This window comes from Capsicum annuum, chromosome 12 (genome assembly GCF_002878395.1).
Source record: "Capsicum annuum cultivar UCD-10X-F1 chromosome 12, UCD10Xv1.1, whole genome shotgun sequence".
Lineage (NCBI taxonomy): Eukaryota > Viridiplantae > Streptophyta > Magnoliopsida > Solanales > Solanaceae > Capsicum > Capsicum annuum.
Window position 1 is genome coordinate 163,069,405 of NC_061122.1, and position 24,811 is coordinate 163,094,215.

The window sequence follows — 24,811 nt, forward strand, 5'->3', positions numbered from 1 at the left end:
GCATAGAAGCAGATTACATAACATAAATACGTCCACCATAAGTAATATAAAGCAGAGGAAAGCAGAGGAAAGCACACAGATTCGTACTAAAACATGGAACACGGAACACAAAATCATAACAGAAATAAACCCCCCACCAAGTAATTCCCTACACTAGCGACCCAAACTGGCCCTAGTCCTCTGCCCTAATTCGCGTCCTCCAGACCTTCCTATCTAGGGTCATGTCCTCGGTGAGCTGTAACTGCTCCATGTCCCGCCTAATCACCTCACCCCAGTACTTCTTCGGCCTACCCCTACCCCGCCTAAAACCATCCAATGCTAGCCTCTCACACCTACGGATCGGGGCATCCATTCCCCTCCTCTTCACGTGTCCGAACCATCTCAATCGGGCTTCCCGCATCTTGCACTCCACTGAAGTCACACCAACCTTCTCTCGGATAGTCTTATTTCAAACTCTATCCCCTCTATTCAGCCCACACATCCAGCGCAACATCCGCATTTCTGCCACCTTCATTTTTTGGATGTGGGAGTTCTTAACTGGCCAACACTCCGCTCCATACAACAAGGCCGGGCGGACTACCACCCTGTAGAATTTGCCTTTAAGCTTGGGCAGCACCTTCTTATCACACAGCACCCCCGACGCGAGCTTCCACTTCATCCACCCCGCCCCAATACGGTGCGAGACATCCTCATCAATCTCACCGTTACTCTGGATCACGGACCCAAGATACTTGAAATTATCCCTCTTACATACCTCCTGTGCTTCCAGCTTCACTACTACCTCATTCTCCAGCCTCACGTCATTAAACTTGCATTCCACATACTCTGTCTTGCTTCTGCTCACCCTGAACGCTTTAGACTCAAGGGTTTGCCTCCACACCTCTAATTTGTCATTCACACCCCCTCGAGTCTCATCTATCAGGACTACATCGTCTGCAAAAAGCATACACCACGGCACCTCCTCTTGAATACGTCGCGTCAACACATCCATCACCAACGCAAACAAAAAGGGACTAAGAGTAGATCCCTGGTGTAATCCTGTCAGGACAGTGAAATGCTCTGAGTCTCCTTCCGCCGTCCTCACTTGGGTTTTCGCTCCATCATACATATCCTTAATTACTCTGATATATGCCAGCGGTACTCCACTCACCTCCAAGCATCTCCAAAGCACCTCCTTGGGAACTTTGTCGTAAGCCTTCTCCAGGTCGATAAACACCATATGCAGATCCTTCTTCCTTTCCCTATACTATTCCACCAATCTCCGTACCAGGTGGATTGCCTCCGTCGTCGAGCGGCCGGGCATAAATCAGAACTGGTTTTCCGAAATAGACACTATCCGTCTCAGCCTCACCTCGACCACTCTCTCCCAGATCTTCATAGAGTGACTCAATAACTTAATCCCCCTATAGTTATTGCAACACTGAATGTCCCCCTTATTCTTATAGAGAGGGATCATGGTACTCCACCTCCAAGCCTCGGGCATCTTTGCCGTCCTGAAGATTTCATTAAACAATCCAGTCAACCACCTTATACCAGCCTCTCCAACGAACTTCCAAAACTCCACCGGTATCTCATCCGGCCCCGTCGCCCTACCCCTTCGCATCCTGCGAACAGCCTGTCTAACCTCTTCTACCTTAAAACGTCTACAATAGCTAAAATCCCGACACTCCTCTGAGTGCTCCAGTTCCCCTAACACAATAGCTCTATCCCCTTCGTCATTCAAGAGCCTATGAAAGTACGACTGCCATTTATTCTTAATGTGGCCGTCCTGCACCAACACTCTACCGTCCTCTCCCTTAATGCACCTCACCTGATCGAGGTCACGACCCTTCCTCTCCCTAGCCTTAGCGATTCTAAACAACTTTTTCTCCCCTCCTTTCCCCTGTAACCCTGCATACAAGCTCTCAAAAGCGGCTGTCTTAGCTGCCGTGACTGCTGACTTAGCCTCCTTCCTCGCTAGCTTGTACTCTTTCCTGTTTACCCGCTTCTCCTCTTCGTCCTTACTCTCCACCAACTTAGCATACGCCCCTTTCTTGGTCCCCACTTTCTTCTCCACCTCTTCATTCTACCACCAATCCCCCCGATGGTGCCCGGCCCGGCCCCTAGAAACACCCAACACCTCACTTGCATTCTCCCTGATGCACCTTGCCGCCCTGTCCCACGTACTATCCACGTCCCCCCTACACTCCTACACCCCCATTCCCGCCAACCTCTCCCCTATCTCCCACGCATTCACTGGCGTCAGGCCGCCCCACTTAATTATAGGTCTACACTCCTTACTCCTCCTCTTTCTATTCTTCTTTATACCCAAATCCATAACCAAGAGCCTATGTTGGGTCGAAAGATTCTTGTAACAAACTAACAACTACTTATATTCTATCCTAAATGTATAAATCTACAAAATTATTATTCTCTGGGCCTCTGTATTTATTGTGGCCCAATGTTGAATGTTCCAGAGTTGAGGAAAAGAAAACTTCGGCCCAGTATCTCCAACAGTTTTTATGATTAGTCAAACATATACTTGAGTGTTCATAGTTGGAGTCTTGTGTCTATTCATCCTCAATATTTGTAGCAGCAGATCACTATTGTCAACAGGGTATTAGTCTGTCAATGGTATTAAACTTGTTCGCATCTCAAAAAAAATATTTGAAAATTTTATTATTTAATAGTAGTAAGAAAGTGGCTAAAATAGAGAATGATTTGGGGAGGGGGATGAAAAAAGGTGTGGGGTATACTGAGAAGACGGATTTATTAGGGTGTGAGGAAGAAACTAAAAGGGGTTTGGGGTTGGGTGGGGGGAGGGGGTGGGGCAGAGGAGGCTGAAGAAGAAGGTGGGGGTAGAAGAAGATTTTCTTTTTTTCCTTTTTTTTTGTAGTCACACACTCACTCTATGTCCAACTCAGCCATTTTAAAGCCACATAAGTTTGGTCAGCGGTTGGAGGAGCTTGAAATATTGTGTTTTACGGCATTTAAGGACTCAGTTGGCAAAGATATGAATAGAAGAATTCATAATACAAAATTCTACAAGTACGGAGGTCTACTAAACCATTTAGCCTTTGGTTAACCTTACAAAAAAAATTAGCTCATAAAACAACTAGTAGAGGATGCATATATCCATTAAACAACTGAAATTTTCATTGGTGTTTTTTGTTTTTATTCTTATGTTCTGGTGGTTGTGTTCTCTTCTGTTGAACTTTTGAGTTATAGTAGGGATCATTTAGTGATGAAGACAAAGCTCTTACCTCATTCCTCGTCACTAGTGCTTTTTCCATTATTCTCTACTCTCGGGGGGAGGGCTGCATATATTATCATCCATATAAATTGTCAGCGTTTGAAATTTTATTTAATCTTGAGCGGGGGTCTATCGGAAACAGCCTCTCCACTTTTTTTGGAATAGCGGTATGGACTGCGTACATTTTACCCTCCCCAACTCCACTTGGTGGGAATTCACTGGGTTTGTTGTTGTTGTCGTTGTTGTTTGAAATTTTATTTACAATTTGACTAAGCTGAGTATAAGATACTTTATTTTTACGACGTTTTATCATTCCTATTTGATGTACACAAATAATTACGTTGTTTTTTCACAAGGTTTCTTCTAAGTTCCAAATTACATCTTTTAGAAAGCATTTTATATATTTTCTTGGATAGTAAAATGTGAATATTATCATTAAACAACTAACAACTTACACCTAAAAAGCATCGTGTAAATCTGACCATCTTCCAGAAAGAGTATCAAGCCTACTCAACTTCTAGCAAATAGAAATTGCTAGATACATATATATAGAAAAAAGAAAACAAACTCTTCAAAGATAATAATCTAGATGCACAATTCTGAATCAGATGCCTACAATTAAGAACTCTCTTCTTACCCTTCAATTGATCCAAAATCTCTTTTATCTTAGTCTGTATTTGTAATACTGTTGTCTCTGTCTGTACATGTATATTCTTAAAATATTTCAATTTTTTGCCTTCCATGTATGGTGGATTTAAGCTCTCCATATTACCACGATCAACTCCGTCTAAAACTGCCTCTAGTGTCTGCTACTAATCCAACGTAAGGCTTGAGGTGTGCTTGCAGTCTAGACACGATCAATGTCTGTCCATCTCCTAATCTCTCAATGTATTCCAAGTATCTAACTGTATTTTACAAAAATGTGCTGTGGAATTTTCAATGTCTGTCCATGATCAATGTCTGTCCATCTCCTAATCTCTCAATGTATTCCAAGTATCTAACTGTATTTAACAAAAATGTGTGTTGGAATTTTCACCTGATCATCATTACATAATCTGTAGAGATTATCATCAATATTGGGGATATGTAATTTTTGTAATCTCTCCTTGGACAGTAATGTACCTTGATTGGATAAGAAAAGGATGAATCTTTGTCCAAGCATAGGTAAAGAATTTCAATAAGATCATTCTCCTTAATTGTATAACTCTCAGCAAATTATTTTAGCTACCAGACATATACTAGTGCACCATTTGTATTCTGATTGTATTTAACTTCTAGTACCAACGACAGTGAATAGGTGGTTATGTAATAAGTATCAGTAGTTTGCTTCATGTAAACACCATTCACACATTTAACCCAAAGTAGGTCCTCCTTACAAGCAAAGAACCATTACAGCTTCCCTATTGAAACTATATTCCACTGCTTATAACATTTCACAATTAGGCCTCCATACTTCTTTGGCTTACAAATTGTGTCCTTATGATACCAGGGTTATTTTCCTCTTCTATTCTGAACTGCCCCAAATATAGTCCTTATAGATCTGGTCCACTTTTTTCGATATGCTCTGATGAGATGTATGAACATTAATCCCTAAAAGTTCTAAATGGTGTATAACACAATATTAATTACTTGTAACCTCCTTGCATTAGATCAAAAAATCCCAACAATCAATCCAGTTCTATTTCTTGGAATTTAGTGGTAGCCCTAGATATTTAATAAGAAGGGACTCTTTAGAAAAACTTGTAAGGACCATTAATCTCAAAGAAATTTGATTTTTTCATATTTGCTTCCAAGTCATTCACCTGGCTACAGTGAGAGAGCGTTTCCACCACCCTCCTTATAGAGCTTTTTTGACCCTTATAGAAAATCATGAGGTCATCTACATATACCAAATGAATCAGTTTAGTAGGCTTACACATTGGGTGGAGGTTGAAGCCATGCAGTTCACCCATTCTCGAAGAGTTCTAAACAAATGTTTCATCACTAATGCAAACAATAGAAGGGATATTAGGTGTTTTTGCTTAAGTACTTGAAGGGCTGGGAGGATAGCTCCTCAGCGCAAGGACTTGTTCACAAATACACAAACACAACAAGAACTAGGAGATATACAAGGCAAGAAGTTCATGAATAGAGTAAATAGAAGACACAAGATTTTTACATGAAAACTTCTTGCTCAAGGGAGAAAAACCACGACCTGCCTCCAGAATTTCTAAGCTCCACTATACTCAAGCAACTTCTTGAGTATAGTTCTAATTCTTTGTTTCCTAGCAATAACACTATTACAAGGAAACACAAGCAGTACCTCTACTGCTTCAACTTTCAGCTAACTCTAACTGGACTCCACAAGCTAACTCTAGCTTGAACAATCACCTAACTCTAGATGATTACAAAAGGTTTGCACCTCAACACCTACTACTATCATAAGCTAATGTAGGCAAATGCTTAAGAACAAAATACAAAGACTAAATTACAACCAGGAAGTAAGAATACAACTCGATGAACAATTAGTTTCCCACTGCAGTAAGTAGTCTTTGCTTTTAGCTTCATAAGATATTTTGTTGTGAGAATATGGAAACATTGGTTTTCTTATTGAGGAAGATGCGGAATATGTAGTATGACCCAAGAAAATCTAGGAAAGATCCTATTGGTTGAGGCAAAAAGGTGGCAGCAGCTTCTCCACCAACTTTGTACTATGTGTCAGTTAGGACTGTGATAGCATTAGGTGAGCCCAACCTGTTCTCCAAGCGGTAACAGCTTTGTCATCACAAAAACTCCAAGAAAGAGGTCCCAAACTATAAATTTGTCATACAAACTAAGGACTTAACAATTTCTCCTTCTTTGATGATGAAAAACCCATACAAGCAAATCAACATACTCAACATCTTCAAGAAACTTCTACTCAACATAATCAACACCTCAGCAACCCAAGCAACAACCTTTGCCCTAGATTTCCCAACCAATTCCCCCTATTAGTGATGCCTATAAGTTTATACGCATCCTACACCTTATTCCCCTGTATAGGATCATCAAGTTCCTCCCAAGTGAGAATTTCTATACACATTATTACAATCCAACCACACATCAATAATATTATAGCCTAGTTGCATCCCACTTTCTACTATCAATTTTATGCATATACAAGCTACACATCAAAACACCATAAATACATGCTACACATCAAAACTTTCCCCTTTTGACATCATCAAAGAGGTGAAGCAGTAAACCAGACATAGATAATCATACATGTTAATTCATGGTCATTGAGGCAATATGTCACAATTTGAGACTACCCCCTAGTCGTAGCACGGTGCTTAGAACCACAACTGGTCCCAAGCTAATCCATGAACTAGCATGATACTTGAGCATCTGAATTAAATTAATTACATAAGCTAAATTTGTTGAAAGTAAGCATAATCTTGGGAAAATTTGAATACATGCGATATTAAAAAGGTTTACAACATAATAAATCTGAAGGAAGAACTTAAATTACATGAGTGACTCTGACTAACTATCTATGAAGCCTCTACTATACCGACTGTAGGTGGTTGTACATGCCTCCAACTACCACAAATCAATACATAAGAATAATAACAATATAGTACATGAGCTACAACTGACTGGAGTCCCCGAAATAATATAACTCATCACCTGCTGGCTGGAAGCTGCGAACTGTCTGATTATGATGTGTGGGCTACAATTGTACCTACATCATAAGGCAATGTGGCACATAGATGTATATGTGGATTAGCACTTCTGGAATGTATTGAGTAAGTGAGGGTGAATGCATTAAGTAAAACTGATTACATACATAATCTTAAAACATGCATGCTAAGTGCAAGTAGACTCACTAAGAGACCGAGATAAATTAAAAGCTAAAGTATCTTAAAACATGAGTAACAAATATAATCTGATAAGCTGGTGAATCACTACACTTGGTTTCTTAAATCTTTACTTTTGAAGAATGAGTGGAACTGAAGCTGGGAAGCGGTAAATCATAAATAATGTATGTAAATCTCATGTAAAGCTGGACATGCTATAAAACTGAACTGAGGATCATGTATGGATACCAAGCATGAAAACATGAACATGTAAAATGAATGCAAGACCAAGCAAAGCATGTGCTGACATGATCTGAATAACTAATGTCTGAATACTTGGTCATGCAAACCTGAACCGACATAGTTTGAATACTGAACTGAGACTGTGGGAGCTAGCTATAACTGATAAGCCCCAATCTGAGCTATCGGGGTCCTACCTGTAACCCTAGTTGGAAGGGTGTTGGTACATTGCCAAGGGTACCAACACATGAATGGCGATGTCGATCCACAAGCCTGATGTCCCGAAGGACGAGGGCGTCATGCTTCTACTAACGAAGGACCCCTCATAATATACGGTGGCATCGTAGGTCTGGAATTTAGGGACTACTACTAACGACTCATGCCTCTACTGGTGGGGAAGTCGCCATCCCTACATTCACTCGGTGCTAAGTGTTACTCCTAACTAAAAGACTTTAGTATTATTAGTTGTTTAATATGACATGGTACTATACTTGTAAGTGCTCAACATGAACATGTCATTCTGAATATGATATTAAAATCATGGTCTGACTGACTCATTACTTGAAAACAAAAATCATGTAAAGACACATAGGTATTGGGTGTTCATAACCCGCCAACATTGAATGATTACAAAAATACAAAAACAATATTTAATTTGGTAATAGAAAATCAAAATTCAGAGATCCAAAGGTAGTAATTTCAATAACCATTGAAGTACATGAATTTGAACGTGGAAAGATGTAAACCATGAAAAAACAGCATGCTTACATATTTTAAAATCATAAATACATGGATTCAATAAAATATACATAAGGACTCAAAATTTGAAGCATTACATGACCTAATTTACATGGAATCATAAGAGGACATGGATTAAGTTCAATTTACTAAGGAAAAACATGGATTGAATTAATCTTGAACATGTGAAATTCCATAATGGAAGAAAAATTTAGTTTTATCAAAGAGAAGGTTTTTGGTCTTAATGGGTGAAAGAAACCCATTGATGAATACCCCACATACCTTAATTGAAAGAATTTTTGAAGAAATCTTGAAATTGGAGCTTGAATCCTTGAATTGTTAAGGGGAAAATCTTGGATTATAGTTCTTTGGAAAGTGGAGGGTTTTTACGTGAGTTGTTTTGAGGATGATGGCAAATAATATCCTTTTTGGTGCTATAAATCGTGTTTTGGATGATTAGGGTTCAGGGGAAAGAACCAAATTACCCCTTGGCCCTTAGAAAGCTGAAACAGTGTGGGAATAACCTCTGCGTCACTTCTCTTATTTCGGGAGAGAGACCAATGCACCGCACACCTTATTCCGGGGGAGATACCAACACGCCGCAGGCTTATTGCGGAGGTTTACTGTTTCTCATGAAAATAGTCATAATTTTTTGCTCGGTTATCAGATTAAGGCAAAATTAGTATCGTTGGAAAGATAACTCAATTATCTATCAATTGGTGGGTTTTGATCTCCAAAATTATATATATGTCAAAAGTTATACATGTTTAAAGTCGACCATTGTAGAATTAAATACCAAACTTTGGTCGAATCAAAGACTCTTAGTTCAACTTTACTCTAAGTGATTCCTATGTATAATTTTTACCTCCTAAGCACTTCACATACTAGGATAAAGGTCATGATGCATGTATTTAAATATAAATCATGGTATTAGAGTTTACATACGTAAGAACGATGGTTCAAAGTTTAGCCTGAAAGTGCGGGGTGTTACATTCTCTCCCCCTTGAATCATTCGTCCTCGAATGATGGATAGGAACTTGTTGAAGTCTTAGAAGTATGGAATAATGTACACATGACATGTCTGGTAATAAAGGATTTAGCTGAACTAAAACATTATTAACTTTATCATGAATCTGTTTTCTGAGCTGACTTTACTCTATTGACTGTAAGGAGCTGATTTATGCTGAGAGTTTAGAACTCACTTGAAATGTTCATGATACAATCATACATATAGAACTACGAAGTGATAACTGATGCAATATAATTCCAAGAGTTACTAAGTATGGAATAAGGTATGTAATTTCTCATTAGGGATTGTCCCTAAACAAAACACATATCGAAACCAAAAGAAAAGGGACCCATGGCATCACCAAGTACATTATGTAAGCACGAATCATGAGATAACAAGACCAGGGTCGTACAGGGGTATCATAATATCTGCGCTGGAATACTTGGAAAATTGAGGTCATTCACTAAAAATTTATGAATTGAATCATGGGTAAATAACGGAATCTGAAACATGATGCATGAACTGAACTGAATTCGCAACTTACTTGTATGTGAACAAATTACCTCATGGAATAGACATATTAATGGAACTTCGGATAGTAAGACTAGATGAAAAGACGGAAAATTATAGGAACTTGTTTGTCTAACTGATACACTGAGTTGCTGGCTATACAAACTAAATTATATTAAAATCTTATACTCAACTAGATTATTTCTTCAACACTCTTTCTAAGAAGCTTTAATAACATTAAGGATTAAAGAATTTTGGGTATGATCTGAATCAGATGTCTGAATAAGGAATCGCAACATGGCTATAACTCAATAACATTGAACATAGGACTATAAAACTTACTACGCCTTAATCAATGCAACTGCTAACTTTCAAACTTAGCCACACTTCTAAAATACTCTCTCAACTATACTTGTCCTCTTGAATACTATACTTATTTGATTCAACTTATAATCCTTACATGGGGTACATATAACTACTCTAGCCAAAGTTTGAGTTGAACTACATACTCTTGCCATGCTCAAACCTAACTTGAAATCACAAGGTACAACACATAACATCATAATACTAGTATAAACCATGAATTCAATACTCTATGCGTGTTTTACATCTTTCATCTCAAGAATAATTCTTCTTACCACTTCAGCAACTGAATTCAACCTCTTACTAGAAATTCACTAGCACAAAAACACCCATCCACTTATATACCAACATAACATTCAAGCCTATCATTATATCCACATATAAGCTTTTGGTCAACTAACCCACTTTAGAATTCTACAACTTTCTCTAACACCTCTTGTCAATAACAACTTCCATACACTATCCCCAAGAAGACACACAAAATTTTTCAACTAACCATGACTATACCAAAAGTTTGGCCTCAGTCTCACTTCACATTTATAGCCTTATATAAAACAAGCTTACAAAAATCTTTCCTTAACAAAAAATATTTATTCTCTCCCATCTAAAAAAATTGTTCATCACCATTATCTTAACTAAGGAGAGGTCATTAAAATGTTAGAACATGAGGATCTGAAGCATGAAAGAATACTGTGCATCACTTGGACACTTACTGAGGCCTGAGGAATAGAGTATCAATGACATAAATTTATTACAAAGACAAAAATTGAGGACATTCATGGCATAATCTGAATTTCGTTGGTCATTAGGAGTGCACCATAAGTTATGGGAACTGAGCATACTGTAAAACATAAGTACATGAGTTATGAGCTGTATGATCGGAGTTTGGAGTTCATAATTCCAGGAAATATAATTCGTACTACTGAGTGAACTAGAACTCCTTGTACTAGGAACTGGAAGCGCACATGATTCTATGGAAAGTGCACGAATATGAACTATGATCATGGAGCTGACATGTTAGGCATGAGTAGATATCGTGATGACTGATGTACAAAACTTTGCACTGAGATAAGAATGGGTTGGGCATCATCCCCCTTACTTTTGTTCTACAAGCTACTGGCATCACTATTAGAATCTGCGACCCTGACTTGGTTCCTTGTTCTATCATCTCCCCCTTAGCTTTAAGCCATTATTCTAAGTCTGTAGACCTATTTAATAAACTCTAAATTGAACTGCAACCACTTTACTCTAGATTCCTAGATATAGCAATACACATATATAATAAACTCACCCTAAAAGACTACGCCTGAAAGCGTACAACCCTCTGCTGGTACTTTCTTCTGAGATAGAACTCTTAACTTCATATAGCCCCAATAGTCATCATATAACAACTGAAACACTCACTAACTTAGAATTTTCACGAGTATCACCATACCATGAGTTCACACCATTTAGAATTTTCATTCTTCTTCTTATTAGCTCAATTATCCAAGATTCAAACTAAGATTCTAACCCTTAACATGGATATTCCCAAACTTCTAATGAACTATACTAACTTCTTTCATAGCCTACTAATATAACATCTCTAAACTTATATTTTCCCCTAAATTATGAGAATTACCATTACACCTGAACATCCTACATCAACAACCATAACCCATAACTTAGCTAGTAAGAACATCATATACTACATAACTAGCCTCTTTTGCACTTAGCAACTCAAGGATACTATCTAAGCATACATACTCTAAAACTTAGAAATAATACAATCCCATCTCACCTTGGGCACACCTCTAAATCACACCTACACCATCATACTAAATTTCAAATCAATAAACTTAAATTTTTGCATCCATTGTTTTAAGCCTACTGGTTCATCTTTCATACAACTAGCCCCATTGATACATAATCTACTAAATTTAGATAACACTATCCCCACTTTACTACTGCTGAACTTCTGGGTTCATGCTTCTAATTCTAGATTATATGCTATCATAGGATCCTCAGAAGGAATTTGAGGGCATATCTGACTTCGGCTCAATGCATGATTTTTCATGATCGTGAATGAAATCTTTCATACTTTAGAACATAAAGGTATTGATAGGATACTTTCGAGTCTGTATGCAATCCCATAACTGTCTATGGGGACTGTCTGAGAAAACTCTATCTGTAAGGATTTAGCTTGGTTATTTCTGTTGCCTCAAGAATAAGGTGGAGTTGGAACGAATGGAGTAACATAAGAATATACATAAGTTCATTAGAGAACACTTCTACTGCATGATCTGAGACATAAAAGAAGGGAAACATTTCTTAAATGCCTTGTAGCCTCTCAAAGAAAAATACAGGCGTCTCTGTACTGTTCCACAAGACTTTACTAGACACAGGTTTATAGACACCCTAGGACGCTTGAACTCTGGGCTCTGATACCATGTTTGTCACGATCCGAGACTATCCCCTAGTTATAGAATAGTGTTTAGAATCACAAGTGATCCCAAGCTAACCCATGAACTGGCATGATACTTGAGCATCTGAATTAAATTAATTACATAAGCTAAATTTGCTGAAAGGAGGCATAATCTTGGGAAAATCTGAATACATGCGATATTAAAAAGGTTTACAACATAATAAATCTGAAGAAAGAACTTAAATTACATGAGTAACTCTGACTAACTATCTATGAAGCCTCTACTATACTATCTATAGGTGGCTTGACATGCCTCCAACTACCACAAATCAATACATAAGAATTAGAATAATATAGTACATGAGCTACAACTGACTGGAGTCCCCGAAATAATATAACTTATCACCTGTTGGGTGGAAGCTGCGAACTGTCTGATTATGATGTGTGGGCTACAATTGTACCTACATCATAAGGCAATGTGGCACATAGATGTATATGTGGATTAGCACTTCTGGAATGTATTGAGTAAGTGAGGGTGAATGCATTAAGTAAAACTGAGTACATACATAATCTTAAAACATGCATGCTAAGTGCAAGTAGACTCACTAAGAGACCGAGATAAATTAAAAGCTAAAGTATCTTAAAACATGAGTAACAAATATAATCTGATAAGCTGGTGAATCACTACACTTGGTTTCTTAAATCTTTACTTTTGAAGAATGAGTGGAACTGAAGCTGGGAAGCGGTAAATCATAAATAATGTATGTAAATCTCATGTAAAGCTGGACATGCTATAAAATTGAACTGAGCATCATGTATGGATACCAAGCATGAAAACATGAACATGTAAAATGAATGCAAGACCAAGCAAAGCATGTGCTGACATGATCTGAATAACTAATGTCTGAATACTTGGTCATGCAAACCTGAATTGACATAGTTTGAATACTGAACTAAGACTGTGGGAGCTAGCTATAACCGACATGCCCCTATATGAGCTATCGGGGTCCAATTTGTAACCCCAGTTGGAAGGGTGCTGGTGCCTTACCAGGGGTACCAACACATGAATGGCGATGTGGATCAACAAGGCTGATGTCCTGAAGGATGAGGGCGTCATGCCTCTACTGACGGGGAACCCCTCATAATCTATGATGGCATCGTAGGTCTAGAACTTAGGGATTTATACAAATGGCTCATTCCTTCACTGACGGGGGAGTCGTCATCCCTACGTTCACTCGGTGCTAAGTGTTACTCCTAACTAAAAGACACTAGTATTATTAGTTGTTTAACATTACATGGTATTGTACTTGTAAGTGCTCAGCATGAACATGACATTCTGAATATGATATTAAAACCATGGTCTGACTGACTCATTACTTGAAAATAGAATCATGTAAAGATACATAGATATCGGGTGTTCATAACACACTAACACTGAATGATTACCCCAGTTGGAAGGGTGCTGGTGCCTTACCAGGGGTACCAACACATGAATGGCGATGTGGATCAACAAGGCTGATGTCCTGAAGGACGAGGGCGCCATGCCTCTACTGACGGGGAACCCCTCATAATCTATGATGGTGCCGTAGGTATAAAACTTAGGGATTTATACAAACGGCTCATTCCTCTACTGACGGGGGAGTCGTCATCCCTAAGTTCACGCAGTGCTAAGTGTTACTCCTAACTAAAAGACACTGGTATTATTAGTTGTTTAACATTACATGGTATTGTACTTGTAAGTGCTCAGCATGAACATGACATTCTGAATATGATATTAAAACCATGGTCTGACTGACTCAAACAACAACAACAACAACAAACCCAGTGTATTCCCACTTAGTGGGGTCTGGGGGGGTAAGATGTACGCAGTCCATACCTCTACCTCTGATGAAGTAGAAAGGCTGTTTCCGAAAGACCCCCGGCTCAAGACCCCCGGTAAGATGGTCTGACCGACTCATTACTTGAAAACAAAAATCATGTAAAGACACATAGGTATCGGGTGCTTATAACACACTAACACTGAATGATTACAAAAATATGAAAACAATATTTAAACGGTAATAGAAAATCATAAATCAGAGATCCAAAGGTAGTAAATTTCAATAACCACTGAAGTACATGAATTTGAACATGTGAAGATGTAAATCATGGAAAAACAACATGCTTACATATTTTAAATTCATGAATACATAAATTCAATAAAAATATACATAAGGACTCGACATTTGAAGCATTACATCTCCTAATTTACATGGAATCATAAGAGGACATGGATTGAATTCAATTTACTAAGGAAAAGCATGAATTGAATTCATCTTGAACATATGAAATTCCTTAATGGAAGAAAAACTCGTACTTTTATCAAAGAGAAGGTTTTTAGGTTTAATGGGTGAAAGGAACCCATTGATGAATATCCCACATACCTTAATTGAATGATTTTTTGAAGAAATATTGAAATTGAAGCTTGAATCCTTGAATTATTAAGAGAAGGATCTTGTATTATTGTTCTTGGGAAAAGAGAGAATTTTTACTTGAGTTGTTTTGAGGATGATGGGCAAATAATGTCCTTTTTGGTGCTATAAATCATGTTTTGTATGATTGGGGTTGAGAGGAAAGGACCAAATTACCACTTGTCCCTTAGGAAGCTGAAACAGTTCGAGAATAACCTCTGCATCACGTCCCTTATTTTGGGGGGAGAGACCAATGTGCCGCGTACCTTATTTCGAGGGAGAGACCAACGCACCGCGGTCTTAATCTGGAGGATTATTGTTTCTCACGAAAATGGTCATAACTTTTTGCTCGGATATCAGATTAAGGTGAAATTGGTATCATTGGAAAGCTAACTCAATTATCTATCAATTGGTGGGTCTTGAGATGCAAAATTACACATATGTCAAAAGTTATACACGTTCAAAGTCAACCTTTGTAGAATCAAATACCACAATTTGGTTGAATCAAAGGCTCTTAGCTCAACGTTGCTCTAAGTGATTTCTATGAACATTTTTCACCTCTTAAGCACTTCACACACTAGGATAAAGTTCATGACACATGTATTCCAATACAAATCATGGGATTAGAGTTTACACACATAAGAACGACGGTTCAAATTCTAGCCCAAAAATGCGAGGTGTTACACAACACTTATATGAGCAAGAGAAGATTAGATAGAAAGTAAGAAAGGTGATAGCATAGAGATAAAGAAATTCAGTCACCCATTGATTAGGATGAAAAGCCATGCACAAAAATAATAACCAAAAAATATTAAAAAAATTATGCCAATTACATCCCCGAAGAAAAATAAGAGTCAGATACACAAAGCTTTAAGAGAACAAAAGTAGATAGAACTTGAAGAGATATCTAAGAAGTAAAAAAGAGGGAACCAGGTAGGATTTTACTCTCGGAAGGAGATTTAGATAAAAATTCTTAGTTTTTGGCTCTTCCATCCTTTCCTGCAGAGTAGCATTTACAGTGCACATATCCTTTTCTGAGTTTGTTCCCACTTTACCTTCCTTCTGCAAAAGCAACTTTTAACACAACTATCTCCACATCCCTTAGAGCAAGTAGAGCAGTTAGAATCTCCCTCTTTTTCTTCAACCATTTTTGTTCATCCATTAGGTCAGACACCAGAGACTTGGACTTTTTATCACTCAACTTAAGAATAGATTTATTTTCCTCAATAGTTGAGATGTTAAGCACTTGCTTCACTGAATCAGCTTGCACCTTTCCACACTCAATGTTGAAATAAGAAAACACCATATTCAGCCAAAAACCATAGGGTAGCCCATGCCTTCCAGCTTTGGCATTGATTACTGTGCTTATATACTCAATGACAATGGCTGGTAGGTTAATCTTCTTGTAATTAAACAACATTTTCATTAGAAACAGGACCTATCTTAATGATTCCTTTTTCATATATAGGAAGTAGTGCCCCTATCACAAACTCACACAATAATTGAAATTCTCCCTTGAGAACCCTTTTGTCAAAATTTTTAGCGTTTACGTCATCAAGTGTACCGTACAATTTCAAAAACTTAACAGACCCCTCTGACTTTATGGACCTGATTCCTACAATAGGAGAACTAAGGATTTCAGAGAGTGTCTTCATATAATACCATAGCCACACCATTGACCTGAGAAGTTAGATACAGGCTATCGTCTGAAATTTCTAAGTTATGATAAAATGTACCTACTTTTTCTTCATATAAATGAGGCACAACCAACTCAAATAAGTGCTCCCAATTCTGAAACTTTACCAAGTCAAATAACTCTCTTATTTCCCGGATATCAGCCATTACAGGGTCAAAAATCTTCCCCCTGGGACTTCCTAATTCTTAAGCATCTCTTTCCTTGCTTATCTGGATATGCTTGAGCTAGAACCTGGCGCTTTGTTAGCAATCTATTTTGATCTTTTTCTCTTACCAAAAATAGTGGACACTGGTTTCATAACTAACAACCCCTTTTCTTTCTTTAGAACTGCATCCTATCTCCTTCTCTCATTCTCCCTTGCACCAGTAGTGTATTTCTCATGATCAAAATCAAGTGACTCATCCTTATAGTCACTCAATCCTTCAAACATATGCTCTATCTCGTTAACCTCACTATCATTGAATATGCTCTTAGTATCATTGTTTGACTCTTCAATGTCTACTCCCCGTTTAGCAGCTGATTCAAATATGACTATATTGTTTTTATCTAGAATTCCTCTTCTTTCAGTGGTTTCCATGCTACCTCTACCGTGATATGATAGATCAAGAATGGGTAAAAGTACCATATCATTATCATAAGTACTTTCAAGGGAGTTATTTTGCCTCCTGGTGGACAAAATTGGTGAGGGAGGTTCCCAATTGGGAGGTTTAGTACTTGAGGCAGTCTGGCTTTGAGCTCTTACCTTTTTACTCATGGTTGAATCAAATTCTTCTTTTGGAGTTTTGGAGTTGGAATATCTGTGAATGACAAGAGGAGAAAAATCTTAGAATGGTTAGGGAACTAATGAGATTTGATATGAGAGAATTTTCAAAATAAAGGAAAAAATAATCTGATTTTGGGCTATATATATAGCATGAGGGAATGGTTGATATTGAAGAATGCGATACGTCTGATGGGACGTGTCCGATCAGATGGGCGCATCTGTTGGGTTTAAAGTACAAGTGACAAATTTTTAAGAAGGCATGAGAGTGATGTGGAACAATCATTAAATATTAAGAATGGTCATTATTTAGGAATGATAAGTGTTACTAACCTAATTAGGAAACTGGTCCCTAAGCGATAACAGAATTCAATGACTATGTGTTGTCTTACCACTCGTTTCATATCTTTCCTTTCCTTGCCATGGGTGTATATCTACAAAGATATAACACTGAATTAGACATAAGACATTATCTAGCCCGGATACCTGCTCACCAATTCATAGCCATGAGTGGAGGATCATAAGAGTTTTCTGCATTCATATTGATTTAACAACCTCTTCCCTTTCTAGGGATACTTGACCAGTTCCCTATTTTTCTTCATCAGAGATGTACCAAGGATAATTCCTTCAAGGCTTGTGATATCCCCCTTTTAGATTGAAACATAATACCATCATACTCTCATTTTTAATTCCGTTGTTACGGAGACATATCTCCACTGAGGACATTCAGCAAGAGGTAATCTTCAATATTTCATTAAAATGATTTGAACAACCATTATCATCAACTTTGTGTTGGTTTCTCCCTCCTGCCCTTCCTTGCATCATCAATTACTTGTTAGATTTTAGAACCCATTTGAGTCCGAGTTCCCTAAAAGAAAATCGAGGAAAGATTTACTTTTTCCTTGTCCAGTTAGACAGTCTTTGTTTCCTCCTTTAGAGTGTTGTGGAGCTTCACCTTTCCACCTGAGCTGCGGTCTTGGAGGAGCACTTTTATTTCGAGTGACCATCTTTTCGACACTGAGTACATGAGACAACATTCTTGTTCTTCGCATGGCTGATTAAGACACTAGATCTATCTTCTAGGTTGTTGTATCCCAAGCCCCTTCTCCTACTGAATTCTTGGCTAGCAAGGTTTGTCATTTCTTGCTAGGAGGTAGTTCACTTGAGAACTTTCTCATGTTTAGTATTCACCTTAGTTAGTTCCTCCTCAAGGATAAGGCTTCTATCAAATGAGGCAGTTAGATCAGCCTTGACATTTGTTAATTCTTTCTTCCAACCAAAACTGTATTCTACTCCCTTTACCTTTACCTTTAGAATCCTTCTTTGAGATTTCATCTACTCTCTTATTTAGTAAATTATTTTCATAGGCTAGAGTCTTACAAGTGGCTTGATGCTCAACCACTTGCACACTTAATTCCATCATTTCTTCCTCACATTTTCCAAGTCCTTCTCCAACATCCCCTTTTCATTTTTGAGTTCAGCCACCTGAACACTCATTTCAATTACTTCTTCCTCACATTTTTCAAGGGACTTTTAGATTTTCCTTATCTTAGGCTAGGTCATTTAGAGAATCAATCAGCACAGAGGCAAGAGATTTCAGCTTACTCAGGGAGTACTCCCTTAGATTTTTCTTGATTCAAGAAGGGAGACTGATTTATCTTTCTCAGTATCAGTATCTTCCATCAGAGCAAAAAGTGAGTCAAATACTGATATTTTATCTTCCATAACTATCATGGAGGTATCTCCTTCTTGTTTTGAATTACTAAAGGAATCACCCCAAGAAGTTGTCAGCACTTGGTTGACAACCTTGTCTGCTTTAGCCTTCATATTGATCCTTGCAAGAACTGAAACTAGCTTTTTTCTTCACCAGCATCTTGTTTAGCATATTTTTTGAAGCCTATCTTAATAATATGTCAATCTCTAATATAGTGACCAGGCTTGCTACATTTGTGACATGTGTCACTTTCTTTTCCTTCCTTAAAACCCTGCTAGTATCGCCTCCCTTAGGTAATGCTCTTGACTTTATCAAAGCTTTGAGAACCCTCTTTACAATAGAGACTGTCTCCTTATTCTCATCAGTGGTAGTTTCTTTTGTAGCCTTGAGGACCAAATTCTTTTCAGCCTTGGGCTCAACCTTTAATTTTTCAAAATTCTTCAGCATCTCATAGGTTTTTAGATTGCCTATGAGCTTATTCATGGCCATCTTATTTAGATCCCTGGCTTTTGTGATACCATCAACTTTGCTTTCCTATCTCTTTAGCAAAATGCTCAAGAATTTTCTCACTTGCTTGTCGGTTGGAATAACTTCGCATAGACAGTACAACTCAATTGTTATTTGGACTGAACCTTGTGTGCATATCCTGAATGGATTCATCCTTCTGTATGGTGAATGTCCCATACTGGTTTGTCATCATGTCCACCTTGGACTATTTCACTTGAGTGGTTCCTTCATGGGCTATCAGAAGATATTCCTAGATCTCTTTGGCAGTTTGACAGACAGAGAGCTGTTGTACTCATTATGACCAATGCCACACACAGATTTTCTTAGCCTTGTAGTCTATCAGCATCATCAAATTCCTTTTTGGTTTTAGGAACTTGTGAGGTCACATCTCCAATCTTTATTTCCCCTGTAGGAATAAAAGAGGTATTCTCAATGACATCCCATAGCTCAGAGTCTTCAACCATGATGAAGTCATGTATTCTTGTGTTCCACTACTCATAATATTCACCATTGAATCTTGGAGGTCTAGTGGTTGACTGTCCTTCCTTTAGATTTGGAGAAGCAGCCATTCTTCAAGATTCTTCCAAGGTATTGGCCTTTTTATGGAAGACCCGCTCTGATACCAAATAGAGGGTTGAGAGGATAGCTCCTCAGCACAGGCACCTATTCCCAGATGCACTCACATAACAAGAACTAAGAGATATATAAGGCAAGAAGTGCAGGAATAAAGTAAACAGAAGACACAAGATTTTTATGTGAAAACTCCTTTCTCAAGGGAGAAAAATCACGACCTGCCTCTAGGATTTCTAAGCTCCACTAACTTCTTGAATACAGACTCCAAGGATTAACCCCCTGATCCTTTATTTTCTAGCAATAACTCTATTACAAGGAAACATAAATAGTACCTTTACTGCTTTAACTTCCAGCTAACTCTAACTAGACTCCACAAGCTAACTTTAGCTTGAACAATCACCTAATTCTAGATGATTACAAAAGTTTGCACCTGAACACCTACTACAATCATAAGCTAATATAGGCAAACATTTAAGAACAAAATACAAAGAGTCAACTACAACAAGGAATTAAGAATACAACTTAATGAACAATCAATTTCCTGCTGCAGTAAGTAGTTTTTGCTTTTAGCTTCAAAAGATATTTTATTGCATGAATATGGAAGCATTGGTTTTCTTGTTGAGGAAGATGAACAATATGTAGTATGACCCAAGAAAACCTAGGAGAGATCCCATTGGTTGAGTCAAAAAAGTGGCAACAACTTTCCCAACAACTTTATACTATGTGTCAGCTGCGACAGTTGACTGTGATAGCAATAGGTGAGCCCAATTTATTCCCTAAGTGGTAACATCTTTGTCATCACAAAAACTATAGGAAATAGGTCGCAAACTATAAGTTTGTCAATCATCAAAACTAAGGACTTAACAGTACTCTTCTCCCTTCAAATTACCCATATCCCACTCCATTTACATTGATGGTGTACTTATTGGAGGAGATGCAAATCATAATCAGAAGCATTTGGAGATTAAAGGCATACCCCTGCAAAGCTTCCTTAATAAAATTCCATCTCATGATTTCATACGCTCTTCGAAAGTCATCCTTCATGAGGCATTTAGGTGATATTTTAGTGTTGCATCATCTGAGAAGGTCATGCCATGTAAGTACATTGTGAGTTAATGACATGAGATATAAAGCATTTCATCGTTGTTACTATAATTTCACCGTTGATGAAAAGGCACCAAAAAGACTTCAACATAGCAATTATTGAAGCGATGTCTTACAAAAACTGGCATGTATGTATCAAGTGTTACCGCATTATCAATGAAGAATAATGATCATTTTTTTGGATAATTTCAAATACCAATATATTTGCGATTTTACAAACTCACTGAATTATATAATATGTAATATAATTTTAGCCATAAACAGGCAGATCTTGTTGAATAAGTAATAGTATTTGTTATTGAATTGGCAGTCAGGATGTTGCAAGCCACCAACAAAATGCAACTATGGTTTGACAGCAATAAAACAGGAGGTGGATTGTTACCATTGGAAAAATGATCCGAATATGCTGTGCTATGAGTGTGATTCTTGCAAGGCTGGAGTTCTTGAAGATATGAGAAGGGATTGGCAAAAGATCTCAGTTCTTAACATTGTCATGCTCGTCATCCTCATTGGAATTTACTCCGTTGGTTGCTGTGCTTTCCAAAACACCAAGAGGGCTGAATCAGATTACCCGCATGGTGAAAATCGTATGTATAAAGTCCGACCCAGATGGGATTTCTACTGGTAAGTCGCCTACCCTAATTTACTAGTTAACACCACAATTTACAAATTAACTTCAAAATATATGTAGTTTTTTATTTTTTGTTTTTTGGTATAACATTAGAATTCATTCACTCGATTAATCAAGGATCCCTAAACAAAACCATTTAAGAGGGTAAAAAATCCTAGAAATTTGTCCATTTATTGGGCTTGAATCCAAGACTCGTGAAGGGATCTCCATCGTATCCACCAAATCCCCTCGTAGTGCAAAATATAGTTGATTATGCATTTCAATAGAATATATGTAATTTGTTTTTGTTTACTCATAAGGATTGGCTGCGTTGGTTGGGTGATTGATTTCCCATATGGGACTCTTGGAGTCATTCCATCACCAACAGGCTTCTCATTCGAAGCTCGTTCTTTTATGTGATTTGTGGGCCATTATATTGGAATAGGTTTATCTAGTTCCCACCCAAAGAACATGACTTCTAGTTTCTTAGGGTTCCAAAAATCGAAGATTTTTCTTTTTTCACATTATGACGATGGATTTGCTAAAAGGAAAAAAAATGTTTTGGTAACTTTTCCTTTGTATACTGAAATACCGATTCACCATTTTGATTGGTTAAAGCCATTAATGTTATAGTGACTACGTGTGCAAAATATATTACAGAAATAATTTGTTATGTCTGAAGTAGATCTAGTAGCCTTTTCGGTTTAGCATTAAAATATAAATTGAACAAAAGAAACAACATGGGATGAGGGGTAAATTGTTATTTTGCAGTTTAACTTGCGATATTCTTGTCCAAGCATAAAACTTTCTGAGACCGTTTTTAAATATAGCATCCAAAACCTCTTTAAGGGAATATTGAAGTGTTGGCTTAGCTTTATTGCTCTTGTCTTTTTTGGTTTATAGGTGGAGATGGTGGCACGACAGGAGACATCAGCTTTATTAGACCGCACTTGACCCTTGCTCTTCGTTTGGTGCACATCGTTCTGTAAAAGCAGCATACCATAAAAAATGATGCTGATTAATAGTCTCTTGTTTTCCTTCAATTTAAACAAATGTTACTACTATCTAGGTTTTATCCACACCTTGCTTTGATTGCCTTTTCCATACAAAGAAAAATATTTCACTACTTAATTTCACATACCATCAAAAATGATGTTGATTAACACTCTCTTTGTTTTCCTTCAATCCAAACAAATATTACTATCTAGGTTTTAGCGACACCTTGCTTTGATTGCCTTTTCCATACAAAGAAAAATATTTCACTACTTTGTTTCACATTCTACTCTTTCCTTTTCCACTTTTTAACAGTCTAGATTTTTTTATTGTTTTTTATTCTTTGAAAATAATGAATACTACATTGGTGCATAAATGTTAAAAACAGCTAATTTAGAAATGTATGCCTAGTCGACTTGCTCAATCTCCAAATTCAAATCTCTACCCGAAAGGCTAGAGTTTTAGTGCAATGGTCACAATGTGACTTCATTCTATGCCACAAAATGCTGGATTCTATCTTGTACTGAAGATTTTTCCCGAAGTGTGCGTGCATGTGACGTCCTAGGATTCCTATGGATGTTTCTAATAATTAACAAATCTTCAATTCCTGTAAAGTTTGTCAGATTTTTTCTCCTAAAGCATTTTGTAAGATTTAAACTCGGATACATTTATTTTTCTTTCAATAAAGAAAGTATGACATTTCAAAGAGGAAAAGTTCGATATAGATATGTTCAGCAGTTTAAATTCTAGCCCTTTATATTATGCATTGAGAGAGGAGTTTTCCTCCTTGGTGAACACTTTGTCCAGCATTAGTATGCGTCCCTCATCAAAATGGTAAAGGGATGACAGAGAAAGCAGGCGATCAAGCTTGAGCAAATGGATCCTATGCTTATCATGAGCTGGAGTAACCACTGTCAAAGTTATAGTGTTATATCCCGTATCCTAAGTTATAGTACAACTAGTCAAACATCAAAATATTAGTTCGGCCACAAAAAGGCCAAGGACCGAGTAAATTTCATTCATGATCATTTAGTTTTGTGTCTGGTACACAAAAATTATTTTTTTTTATTTATTATACAAAAGTCATTTTACTTTGCTTCGGCCATTACAAAAATCAATATGATCGGATTTTACAATAATTTCACCTAAAAAATGATATGACAACCTTAATTAGTTCTTAATTTTAATTTAAGAGAATATAATATAGGAAAACGGACATTGTGTAATATTTTTTAAGAAAAATAGCCCAAATTTGGGCATATGAACATATGTGTCCCGGAAGAAAAAAATGTCACTTTATGGTCATTGGGCCATTTGACCATTTTCAGCCCTTCCCTTGGGCCATTTGGCCATTTTCGGCCCCTCCCTTGGGCCATTTGGCCATTTTCGGCCCCTCCCTTAGGCCATTTGGCCCTTTACTAAATTCTTTTTTGCTACAAATTTTCTAACCGAAAAATATTCTACTTTTTGTTGTTGTTTAAAAATAATAATCAAATATAATTGTGTAAAAAGGATATAATTGTTATATTAAATATGTATCTATATAAGATATATGTATAGAAATTATATAGTTCTATATATATAAATTGTTTAGAATGTGTATAGAAATTTATAGTTGATGTATAAAATACATATCCGAATAATAATTCCAGCTAAAGGTTGTATAGAATGTATATAAAAATTGTATAAAATTTTTAACTAATAAAATTCTACTTTTTTATTTAAAAGAAATAATAATTAAACATAATTTGATAAAAATGTATAATTATTAAATAGAATATGTATCAATATAAGATATATGTACGAAACCTGTACAAAATGTGTTAAAAATATCAATTAAATACAATTATATAAAAAAAAGTATAATTATTGTAAAGAATATATACCGATATACGATATATGTATAGAATTTGTATAGTTATATTAAATATGTATATGTATAAAATATAGATAAAAAATGTATAGAATGTGCATAGAAACTGTATAGTTGTTGTATAAAATACGTATACATAGAATGTGTATAGAAACTGTGTAGTTGTTGTATAAAATATGTATCTGAATAATAATTGTAGACAAAGATCGAATCAGAT

At 37.0% G+C, this 24,811-nt stretch overlaps 1 protein-coding gene across 1 annotated transcript in view; it reads left to right on the top strand.

Annotated features, from left to right (window-relative positions):
* Nucleotides 1-22,891, top strand: part of LOC107850373 (tetraspanin-6) — a 32,598-nt gene extending 9,707 nt beyond the window's left edge. The window contains exons 2-3 of the mRNA XM_016694856.2: nt 21,429-21,742; nt 22,632-22,891. Coding sequence (XP_016550342.1) covers nt 21,429-21,742; nt 22,632-22,671 — 354 coding nt within the window. The 3' untranslated portion in view covers nt 22,672-22,891. The remainder of the gene's footprint in view (nt 1-21,428; nt 21,743-22,631) is intronic.
* Nucleotides 22,892-24,811: the final 1,920 nt, after the last annotated feature.